The following is an 11,573-nucleotide window of genomic DNA, read 5'->3' on the forward strand; positions in this document are numbered from 1 at the left end:
TGGCTCGCATTGGACTCTATGCGTATTGCAAGCACTATTCCTGGCCGTTAGGGATTGACTTTGGTCAGTTGCCAGGGGATACTCCAGGGAAGGGGCTCCCGGCTATCGGTACCCTCTTGGTGGTGTGTGGGAAGCAGTCTAAGGCCTAGTTTTGCATCATGGGCTTAGCGGTTTCCCATCTTCTTTTGAAGTGAACATGCTCACCTTATCATGACTGCAACACTTGTGGGGAGCTCATGCGTCGGGTGCATTTCCTGTTTTGTGACTCTATGTTTTTCATGTTCTTGCTTGTCATCCACAACTCATTTTGAGCGTGCAAGTGTTGTAATTCTTTTTGCTATTATGTTAAGTCTACTCCACTCACATTTTGGATATGGCTTACAAAAAACCAAAAAAGACTAACGTTTGTGGTGGCTTTTGTGGGCATGGAATAGGATAGGGCAAAGGAGCGATTTAGTAAAACAATAGATAATAGAGAGCCACAACGTCCTAACTGATGACATGGAGAAGGGGAGCTGTGAGTGACTGCATGAGCTCGTTGTGTGAGGGCATGCAAAGCACTCATCGTGGCATCCTTTTCCCCCTTTCCTACCTTGGGCGTTTCCTTCTCTTTCTTGCTTCTGAGATTTCTGATGTCCCTTCCCCGTAGGGAGAGGGGAATAGAAGCTATCAGATGGCCCTACATGAGGCCCTGCATAATGGCATTGTTAGAGGTGAAGCTACTCTTGGTGTGGCCTCTCACAATGCGCTGGTTTCGCCCAAAACTGGACCAATTAGCCCATCTCGCATCCATTCGGTAGGGGTACTGGTCTAGCTTTCAACACCTTATCTCAAGGCCCTATTTCATATGCACAGGTAATACAAAATCGATGGATGGTGAACCTCTCTCCCATCATTCAACATTGCTTTCAATATGATATGTTGAACTCTTTGTCGCCCCGCCTGCCTGGGCTTTCTTTCAATGGTGCTTTACACAACTTCTTAGGCCAGAGGCCTTTCCAGGTAAGCCCTAACTCTCGCATGCACAATGGGCAGTTTACAGTTATCTCCAATGTGTGGCAAAATATGGAACATCCTTGTGTAGAAGAAGCGTATGTTCAGAAGGACCTCCATTTACAAAATAGGGGAAGAGCAATAGATGGAATCTAACCAGCCTATTGTAGAAGATAAGAATAGAGAGGAGAGTGCAGGATCCTCTGAGGACTATCAGGGTGATGTAGTAAATCAACACACTCAAACGTGTAACTTAGGGAGGTGAAGTGATTATAGGCTTTGCAATACTGGATAATTGGTTTAAACACTTACGGGAGAGAGTGGTTATAGGGATTTTTCATGGTATTAGGCCACCAGTTAAAATCTTAAACAATGGATTTCTCAAGAATGGGAAGGCAAAAACCTTTTTTCTACCCAAGTTCAACTACCTTTTAAGTTTATATAAGATTATGATAGTGCTTTATAGGTCAGCAGTAGAGGGTAGTGGTTGATAAGAAACAACCCAATGTCTTCAAATGGCACAAAGGATTTGACCCTAAAGGCAAGAAACCATCTAAGGTTCCTATTTGGGTGGACTTCCTTATTTTTCCCCTGGCTCAAACAAGTATGAGCACAAATGGGGAAGGTATTGGGTCAAAAACCTACCAGGGTCAAAAACCTACCAATGTGATTAAGCCTAAATGGAATCATCATCTTTTAATTGAAGTGGACATTGATTCTGTGTTGAGAGAAAGCATCCAACTTAAAGACCAATCGAGCCATGTGCTTCATGTACAAAAATCTACCTAATGCCTGCTTCCATTGTTTTAAGCAAGGTCATCTTATAAGAGATTGTCATGACCTTGCAGCAAAAGCTTAGAAGGAGTTAGACAAATCTAGAGGAGGGAAAGAAGGAGGTCAAGGCTTCCAATTGGTCAATAGAAGAAGTAACTTTAGAAATGAAAAGGAGCCAGATGATAAAGCCTCTTCTACATAGAACCCCCCAGTGATTCCTAAGGACAAGACAGCCCCAAACCAGTTCTCTAACGCCCCTCTCCAAAAAGATAATCTTTTCCCACCCGACAATTCAGTTGACAAAACTAGAGGGATTCTTTCTGACTTTGAGCCTTCAGAAAGTGCATTGCAACTACCCTAACCTAGAATTCAAGCCCTATGAAGGAGGCATCTCATACATAGGTAGCTCAAGACAACTTCATCAATGAGCTTCAAGAACAGGACAAAGTTGTCTCAGTCTCCCAATCACTCTGTAGACATACTTATAACACAAGCAGAGGAGAAGACCTTGTCGTAATTGGGGAGTAAGTCCAAGAGGAAGAAGGAAAAAAACTCTAACCCCAATAGAGCTTCAGTGTCTTTTGTTAAGACTCCTAAACTCTCATAAAAATTGAGTGTTGTTACCTCTGGCTTTTCTCTTAATCGTAAAGGGTTACCTGACCCTATGCAGGGCAGTTTGCATAAGAAAATGGATGTTTGATTTGAATTTGCAGGTGGACTTCATTTGCTTGCAAGAGTTGAAGACTTTTGGTTTTACACTAGATAATATCCTGCTTAAGATCAGTAGACAACATAAATGATTCTTTACTAACCATTGTGCAAGGAGAGGGGGAGCTAATATTGGCATTCATTCAAAACATGAACAATCTATTTATGAAGTGCTGAGGGGCCAACAACAAAATTGGGTAGTTGTCACTCTAAAAGAACCTTTTAACTATACAATGGTCAGTTTGTATGCTTCCAAATACATTCTCAGAGAGAGCAAGGCTTTGGGCTGAATTAAGTGATATAAAGGATCCTCTTTTGATCATTGGATATTTTAATATGGTCACCACTTTGAATGACGAATTTAAATCTCTTGGCCAGATCATTTAGGGCTCTGAGAAGCAAAGCTAGGACCACTTGGCAGCCTTAAATTGACTTTAGTTGACACCTCTAAAGGAATAGGGTTCACATGGGCTAATAATCAGCATGGTTCCCATTTCAGATCTGCAAGGCTTGATAGGATGTACATGTCAGCCAACCTCCTTCAATTCCTATGGTTGGTGAGTTGCAAAGTTGACTCTTCTCTGTTTTTATCTGACCATAAACCTCTGGTTTTGGAGATGCATAAAGAAGAACGTGCCTTTAAAGCTGGTTGGCCCCACCTTGATAGTTCACTTTTTAAGCTAGCCTCAAGCAGAAAAGGCTTTTTCTGCTTGGGAAGAGGCTATCAAAAACACCCAAAAGGCTCTAACTTCTTTCAAAAAGAAGGCTAAGGAGGTAAAATCTGGCAGAAGAATGATGATAAGTAAGCAGATTGCTTTTCTTGAATCTAATTCTCCTAATGACTTGTCATCCCTTGAGCTTTTGTCTGTGAAGGAACAGCTTAGAAAGGAGGAGCTTCTAGAAGCTCAAGGTGCCCTTGCTTGGACCAGGAATTTTGGGCTGGTAAAATAGATAAACCTAACCCTGAATGTTTTCATTATTAAAGAAGAAAAAGTGCAGGGATTTTATCCCTCTCTTGATTGACAAGAATGGTAATCACAAAAAGAGAACTTGGAGAGTACCAGGTCTTATTTTTCCAATATTTTTTCTAATTTTCCCTAGAGATATAAAAGCATCACTAATGCCATAGCTAAAATAGCTCAAGTGAGGAAGAAAATAGTGCCAAGTCATATGGCCAAATTGTTAGACCTCCCCCTTACAAAAGAGGAAATCAAAGAAACTCTTGGAAAATTAAAACCTGGTAAATCTCCTATAATTGATGGTGTGCCCAATGAATTTTATTTTTTCTATCAATATTTTATTACACCTTATCTAATGAGAGTCTAGCAAGAAGCCCTAGCTATAAGAGCTCTCTCCCCTTTCATTAATGCAAGCCTAGTCAAGCTAATTCATAAGAAAGGCTCAAGGGATGACCTATCAAATTGGAGACCAATCACATGTCTGACTTCTGCCTATAAGATCTTCTCTCTCTCCTTAGCTAGAAGACTTAGCCCTCTGATGGATCAGTTATCCTAAAGGAGCAGAAGGGGTTTATCAAAGGAAGATTTATCTTTGATGCCATAATTACTTTATTAGAATGGATGGAGCATGCAGAAGAATCAGATCAGGATATTATCTTTTTCAAAATTGATTTTGACAAAGCCTATGACAGAATTGAATGGGAGTTTATTTTACAAAGTCTTTTTTATATGGGTTTGGGCAAAATGTTTATCGGATTTGTTCACGTCTTGTTTGGCAATGCTTCAGTTAGAATTTCAGTCAATGGTTCCCTTATTGACATCATTCCTTTCCACAAGTCAATCAGGTAGCGTTGTCCATTATCTCCACTCCTCTTTGCCATTGCATCATATGCCCTAGAGTGGCTCATCAAAGATGCAATTAGACAAGGTAAGTTGGAAGCAACTGATATTCCAGGTGCAGAGGACAAATTTTGCCTTCAGCAATCTGTTGATGATTCAAATGACATGGTAAAGAACCCTCCTTAACACCTTTTGTCTTGCCACTGGATCAATCATTAATCATGAGAAAACAAAAGGTGTTAACCCTCCTGCTCTTTGGCTTTACTCAACTCAATATTGTTTGCATGATTCTATGTGGTTTGGTAATTCTGGGGCCAATGAAGTCGGTGTGCTATCTAGAAGAGCACATAAGTGCTTCAAAGCAGGTATCAGATGTTGGAAAGATGCGTACAAAGATGGTAACTTTCTCATTGTTGAGGAACTGATGGGCAGAGTTTAGATTACCCAGAAGTGTGCTAAGCTTGTTCTCTCAAGGTGTGCTATCTTCCAATCAAGGTTGCAGAGGTGTTTTAACACTAGGTTGGTAATGGGACACTTTTATGTCCTGGGACCCTTTTATGTCCTCTTAAGTGACCATTTTCCTTGAATTATGTCAAGAGTTTCAAAATAGATTTTGAGGTGCTATCTGTCTAGAAAGTTGTGTCATGAGCTGAAAAAAACTCGACATTTTTTTGGAATATCAATTCCATCTTTAACCTTGTCCTTGCACAACATTTCACAACCTAAACTGTGTAAAAAAACGGGTCCTGTTTTTGGCTTTTTTCAACTTTTTGCAACTATACCACTCTAGAATTCATGTTTGTGAGGTCTATAATGCTAGAGAACTATCTTTAGTAGTCCTCAACATGTCCTGATGCTTCTAGGGAGAAATAAATGTTAAAGTTGTAAGTTATGAGAAAATTACAAAAATGGTCAAATCCTGTTTTTTAGCCAATTTTAACTCTTCTATGATTTTTTTGGTGGCTTTCATGATATCCAAATGCAGTTTTGATTTTCTATGTCGCATATTGTAACATAAAGCTAATATTCCTTGAGTTTTGGGGCACCTAATACCCTATTTTGCATAGTAGACAATGATGGTTGATTTTTTCAATTATAGAAGAAAACGAAACATTCTAGTATATCAAGTATAGCTTTTTCAATATTGTTAGTTTCTTGTGACAACTACATGCATTTTGTAGGTAGTAACCATATCTAGTCATAAGGATAAAATTTGGCTAGATATTGAATAGTTTCTATGGGATTCTACAACTCATAATGTTGAACCCAGTTTTTTCATGTTTGCTGTATTTAGCACTTCATCTTTGTCCCCAAGATTCCCCTTGGTAAGAGATGTATTATTCTTTTGACATGCTCCATGGCTCCTTATGAACCTAAAGGACAATAGGGAACTAAGAAAACATGCATATATTATTTGTATTGAGCGTGGCTATAGAAACTTTGATGATAGGTTTGCAGAATGGTAAAAATTCAACTTTTTTGTACCTATTTATTTTGGCAAAACAAAAAATAGTGAGTGAGAAGAAATCATATGTTCTGATCACCAACCCATTGAAGTTAACTAGGGAATTTATCTCAAGTCCTACAAAAATCCCTAATCTTATTTTTATGCAACAAAACGTAAGAAATGACTGTTTTGATGAAAATGTACTGGTCCATCAACTTTGGAGGCTTGGTGTGACCAAAAGATGAGAAATTTTACAAGTTTCTTATTTTTTACATGTGTAGTAGGCCTTGAACTATAACCTCATGAAAGGATTTTACAAAATGAGTGGATCTACTATGGTTTTGGAGGTTTTTTTCAAAACCCTGAAAGGACACTTTTATGTCCTGTTAGGTTACCAACCTAGTGTTAAGGGGCACACTATCTCCTTAGCCCATGTATGTTCTCTCAAGGTGTGCTATCTTCCAATCAAGGTTGCAGAGGTGTTTTAAGGGGCACACTATCTCCTTAGCCCATGTCTGTTCACACATTTATTAGCATTCTGCTTCACAACAAATTATGCACAAAAATTTGGTGAAAAAACTCAACCTCAGATGGGCCCTTGCCTGGTCTGCAAAGCAATGGAGCTATAGATTCAAATGCATTTGGGCTTATCCTCTCAACATCTAGCACATTTCCCTGATATGGCTTATCCTCCATCAAGGTATTTGGACTGGGGCAAAAGCAAAGAAACTGGGGATTTCATATGGTGTTTGTCCAAGGTGCAAGGGCTCTGAAGAAACTTTTTTATCCACCTCTTTGTCCACTATCACTTCAACAAACAACTCACTGTGCAACTTCAAAAAGTATTTTGTGTTGCTATGGTCAAGCTCAATCTCTGCTAGGGCAATGCAGTTTCAGTGATGTACCCCTATGGACCTACATCAGAGGGGTGCTTCTAGGTCACATTTGGAGAGAAATAAATAATGATCTATTTGTGCATTCTTTTACCTCTTCCAGTTTACCTTTATCCATCAGCATTATGGGAGCTATGAAGGAGATCTTAAGTCAGGTTTCAGAAGCCTCAGATATGGATGTGAAAAGCTTGCAAAAATTCCTCATATGGCAAAGATGGAGAGATGTGATCCTTGCTCTCTATGAACCCTCTAGAATGCTTATCATTCTTTTCTTTTTTTTGGAAAATGAAGATCGCACTCATCCGTTGCGAGGTGACAAATCACGTCTTATGAGCGCACAGGGCCGCTTGGTCACACTCGAACCCATGACGCCGATCACGGAGGTCGAGTACTCAAACAACCAAGCTAGCTTATCATTCATAATTTCCTTTTTGTATCTTGATGTCTTGTTGTAGTTGTATTAGGGCATGGTCACGCGAGGCTTAGTTTTTCGTAAGCCTCGACTAGTTTTGACCATGCCAAGTACGTGCACCCAGAGGTGACGGGCAGCAGTGGGTAGAGAGAGAGAGAGAGAGAGAGAGAGAGAGAGAGAGAGAGAGAGAGAGAGAGAGAGAGAGAGAGAGACGGGCGCAACAGGAGAGCTCATCGACACCTAATCGGGTTAGTTTTCAAACTATGCCTTTTTGGCATGGTTAGATAACTGCGCCGGTGAAAAGCTGCAAACACTCACAGTTGGTCGAGAGCTGCTCCTCAAAACTAAGCCTCGCGTGACCATAGCCTTAGATTGGGTACCTCCCAAGGGCTTTTTGATACACTTTTCTACTTTTTGATTGATTTTGTTTTGTCCAAAAAAAAAAAAAAGATTTTATGCTAGTCCTTATTGTAAAAGGTCCAAGAAAATTATTAGAAAAATATATATGAAAAGGAGTGCGGTGCAGCGCAGGCCAAACTTCAAAGTAAACATTGCGACGCATAAAATACTAATAATTGGATATTTTGAGCGTATCACGCGAAGCGTACAGAAGCTGACGGGTGGCAGTAAGCGAGTCTTCGTGGGTCAGGGTGTCAGGGGGACCAATAGGCTAGCGAATGGCACTATAACACGTATAAAAATACGCTTGATACGTGGACGTAGATTACGACTTATTGAACACGTGGAAGCCGCAGAGGCGCGGCGATCTCAAGAGCCACTGAGGCAGGGGCCGCAGCCTGCAGGCCGGCGCAGGAAAAGATCCCCGGCTGTTGGCGGTCATCCACTGCCACACTGCGCCGAGCTAGTCCTATATAAATGTTCACTGCCGCTTTACTTGTAACTTTTCTTCACCCGATCGCTACTTTTGCAGACCTTGCTCCCTCACTCTCAGATTCTTGCAAGGACGATTTCTTGTTCAGAAAAGGAGCTCAATCATCTGTCTTCTCTAGACTCTCTCTCTCTCTCTCTCTCTCTCTCTCATATTTTTTGTAGAGCTTCTGGGCAGACAATTTTCAGATAGGGAGGAATTTTTCGCGCTTTCCCTTCCCAGTCTCTCTCTCTCTCTCTCTCTAGGGGTTGCGCGAGTGATCGTGGGTGCAGAGCATTTGAGCAGGTCCCCTTTCTTTGTAGCCCATTCTCTCTGGTTTTCAGTTTCTTTCCTTGTTGCGTGCTTCACATCTCTCTCTCTCTCTCACACACACACACAGCGCATCCAATCCTTTGATGTCGCAATCACCTTTGCACACGAAATCTTACAGATTGTGAATCCTCATACGTGCGGAATAAAAGAAAGGGCGAGAGAAGCTGCTCGCAAGCGAAAGCGATTAGGGGGTGAGCTTGCGTGTGAAGCGTTGAGGCGGGACAGCGAAGCACCCTCTCCATCAAAAAGGCCGTTCGAGAGCTGTAGAAAAAGGCCACAAGGGAAATTGAGCTTTAGAGGGCCATAATATAAATCGCGCCGCAGTAGAGGGCAAGCATTAAGCAGGCAGCAGCAGCAGGTGACGGAAGTGAGTAAGGAGTGCAAGAAGGTTGAATTAAGGGGATATAAAATAGAAAAACTGGCGAAGAGAGCAGCAATGGCGAGATCTACAGAGCCGCTGGTAGTGGGGAGGGTGATAGGCGACGTCATCGACAATTTCACACCCAGCGCGGAAATGGTGGTGTCCTACCCTATTCGCCAGGTCAGCAACGGCTGTGAAATCAAGACCACTGCGCTGGTGGATCGCCCACGAGTCCAAATCGGCGGTTCCTATGATGGTCTTTACACGCTGGTGAGAACCACAGCTACTCCTGCTCTCTCTCTCTCTCTCTCTCACACACACACACACACACACCCGCACTCTGCTCTTCCTAACAGCTTCCTCCTTTGCAGGTGATGGTAGATCCGGACGCCCCCAGCCCAAGCGAGCCTTCTTCCCGGGAATGGGTCCATTGGTATAATTGCTACCCCCGCTTGCTGGATTTTTTTAATTTTTTTTGTTCTGCTGCTACAGATCTCAATTTAACAGCTCGTGCTGTGAGTGTTGCTGGCAGGATCGTCACGGACATTCCGGCGGGCGGCGACGCCAGTCAAGGTGAGTTCAGTCGTGTAATAATGAATTATTACTAGATCCACAGATTACAATTAACACCGTATAAATTCTGATTGGTTCTTTCCGTTGTGTGTCTATTTTTTTATTGGCTCTCTCTACGTTCAAAGTGAGATTTTGAGACTTTCCAGTTGGCCTTCTGCGATTGGCTATTTATGGCATGGTCACCTTCTTCACTTGACTACGATCACGCCTTCACAAGATTGCTGCACACCAACCTTGGCAATTCATGGCCTAGGCAACCTTGGTTGCTGCACACCAACCTTGGCATGGAGAGAGAGAGAGAGAGAGAGAGAGAGAGAGAGAGAGCCATATTAAGGTGGGAATGCCATAGCCCATTACGGTTTGTAACTCACAGCCGGTGGTTATGCATTTTGTATGGCTAGTGTGTTTTAGGCTGGCTTCAGATTTCCCACCCAAGCTTTCAGTGCACGTCTTGTGTGGCAAAGGGTGGTTGGAGAAAGAAGGAAAAGCTTCATTTTGGACCTGTGCACCCGAAGGCCATAGTCTTTCCAGGATAAAAGCCGGAGGACGCTTGAACTCAAGATCCCACCCACGAGGTCATGCCACGAGGCCCAATCCAGCGTCAGATATCAGTTTTGAGCTTGTAGTGTGAATTAAACAATATTTTGAAAAGGTAATAAGGCGAGTGCAATTCTTGTACAGTCCACGGCTAGAAAATACATCTTTCCTAACCGAAGAAAATAAGGGCAACCTTGCAATTCTCTCGGCTTTTAGGTCACAAGTTTTGAAGCTTTTGCTGGTATTTACACTAAAACTGGTGAAAATTTCCTGGTTTTCTTCAAGGCAGGCTCAAAATCTAATCGAGATTTTCGGTTCTCAGCCTGTTAAAATACACTAGACCTCGGGTTTTTTCTAACACTGGTGCAATCTGGCCTTGCCTTGAGAGCTTAGCGAACCTTTGGCCATGGGCCCAACTAGGGAGTAGTAGCTTTCTATAACCTGTATTTGTCTTCACGGCCTTTTGTTTGTAATTCTGTTGGGAGTAATATCCTACTTGCTTTCTTTTCCTTTTAACCATTTTCTTTTTCTTCTTTTTAGGCGAGGAAAGAAGAGAATGTGTTTTGCTCTTTTAAGTAAAGAGCGTTGCACAAGAAGATTAAAATTTTTTCAATGTTTTTCATACGATGTATAATATCATGACCTTGTGCTCAAGAGGCACCGCATACCTACCTAGCTAGGTATGCAGTGCCTCCCTCATAGAAGCTCATGATGTTGAGGTAAGTCGCATTGTGGGAATTATTGTGAGAATTTGTCCAAAACTTCTTGTGAGTTGATCATCATGAGTTAATATAATAGCAGATGGCATGGGTGCAGGTATGGAGATATTGCAGTATGAGGCGCCCAAGCCATTGATAGGCATACATCGCTTCGTGTTCCTGTTGTTCAAGCAGGAAGGGCCTTTGCTGGTCATGCCGCCCATGTTCCGCAACAACTTTAGCACGCGCGATTTTGCGCTTACCTGCGACCTGGCCTTGCCCGTAGCCGCCGTCTACTTCAACGCCCAGAAGCAGGCAGGCGGCCGGAGGCGCTAGTATTCCTTCCCCACATTTTCCCACCTAAAACCTCTCAAAAAGTTTCCAAAAAAGCCTATTCCTGCCCACTTCCAGCTTGAACTCATGAGATTGAAATTGGATAACGCTCCCCAGCTCCCTACCAGCCCAGGTCTTGTTGACCTCGTGGCCTTGGCCAGTTTGTGGGATGTGGTACTCTCTTCTGTTTATGATGTGTGTTTCTGTTTTTGAAATCTTCTCTTGTTTGGAGAAGGTTTTTTTAAACATTTTGTACAGGAAGTCATCCTCTCTCTCTCTCTCTCTCTCTCTCTCTCTCTCTCTCTCTCGATACTGCCCCCTCTTTTGCATGTACCACCTTGCATGCAAGAAGGTTTAGAAATTTCCTCATGTAGGAAAATGGAGGGTTTTTCATACAATGAATAACATCATGAGCTTCTGTTCGAGAGGCACCGCATACCTAGCTAGGTACAATTGGGGGTAGGGGACCGTTGGCCCCCCCACCGGGCCGGCGGTCCCCTGACCCCGATCGTGCCTAGCTAGGTATGCGGTGTCTCGAACAGAAGCTCATGATGTTGAGGTAAGTCACAATGTGGTAATTATTGTGAGAATTTGTCCAAAACTTCTTGTGTTGACTTGCAAGCATAGAGCTTTGGATAGCAATAAACATTGAGATAGAATCAATATTTCGGTGGATTGACACTAGTGTCACAAAACTAATCATGCACAATGCTATCCTCAGTGTAATTTTTGCAATTCATACATACCCTCGATTTATCATCCTTTTGTGACTATAGTATCTTTTGCTTGTTGTTAAAGGGTGCTTAAAGAGAACATCTTATCGATTTGCAATACAAGGTAGCAT

At 42.3% G+C, this 11,573-nt stretch overlaps 1 protein-coding gene across 2 annotated transcripts; it reads left to right on the top strand.

Moving 5' to 3' along the window:
- The first annotated feature begins 7,955 nt into the window (after positions 1–7,955).
- LOC147451108 (protein MOTHER of FT and TFL1-like) lies at positions 7,956–10,990 on the top strand. Of its 2 annotated transcripts, none has more exons than XM_086520075.1 (4): positions 7,956–8,858; positions 8,960–9,021; positions 9,121–9,161; positions 10,500–10,990. In XM_086520075.1, exons 1-4 carry the CDS (start codon positions 8,664–8,666, stop codon positions 10,730–10,732), a joined length of 531 nt encoding a protein of 176 aa, XP_086376201.1. In that variant the 5' UTR covers positions 7,956–8,663; the 3' UTR covers positions 10,733–10,990. The 2 variants fall into 2 exon arrangements, with proteins under 2 accessions (XP_086376201.1, XP_086376202.1); XM_086520076.1 differs by having other exon boundaries at positions 7,965–8,858; positions 10,515–10,990.
- The last annotated feature ends 583 nt before the right edge of the window (positions 10,991–11,573 follow it).

Source organism: Adiantum capillus-veneris, chromosome 9 (genome assembly GCF_014529385.1).
Source record: "Adiantum capillus-veneris isolate H3 chromosome 9, ASM1452938v2, whole genome shotgun sequence".
Lineage (NCBI taxonomy): Eukaryota > Viridiplantae > Streptophyta > Polypodiopsida > Polypodiales > Pteridaceae > Adiantum > Adiantum capillus-veneris.

Coding starts and splice junctions, on each gene's coding strand:
- LOC147451108 (XM_086520075.1), top strand. CDS start 8,664: ATGGCGAGATCTACAGAGCCGCTGGTAGTGGGGAGGGTGATAGGCGAC. Junction 9,022..9,120: donor TCCCGGGAATGGGTCCATTG/GTATAATTGCTA, acceptor TGTTGCTGGCAG/GATCGTCACGGACATTCCGG. Junction 9,162..10,499: donor GGGCGGCGACGCCAGTCAAG/GTGAGTTCAGTC, acceptor ATATAATAGCAG/ATGGCATGGGTGCAGGTATG.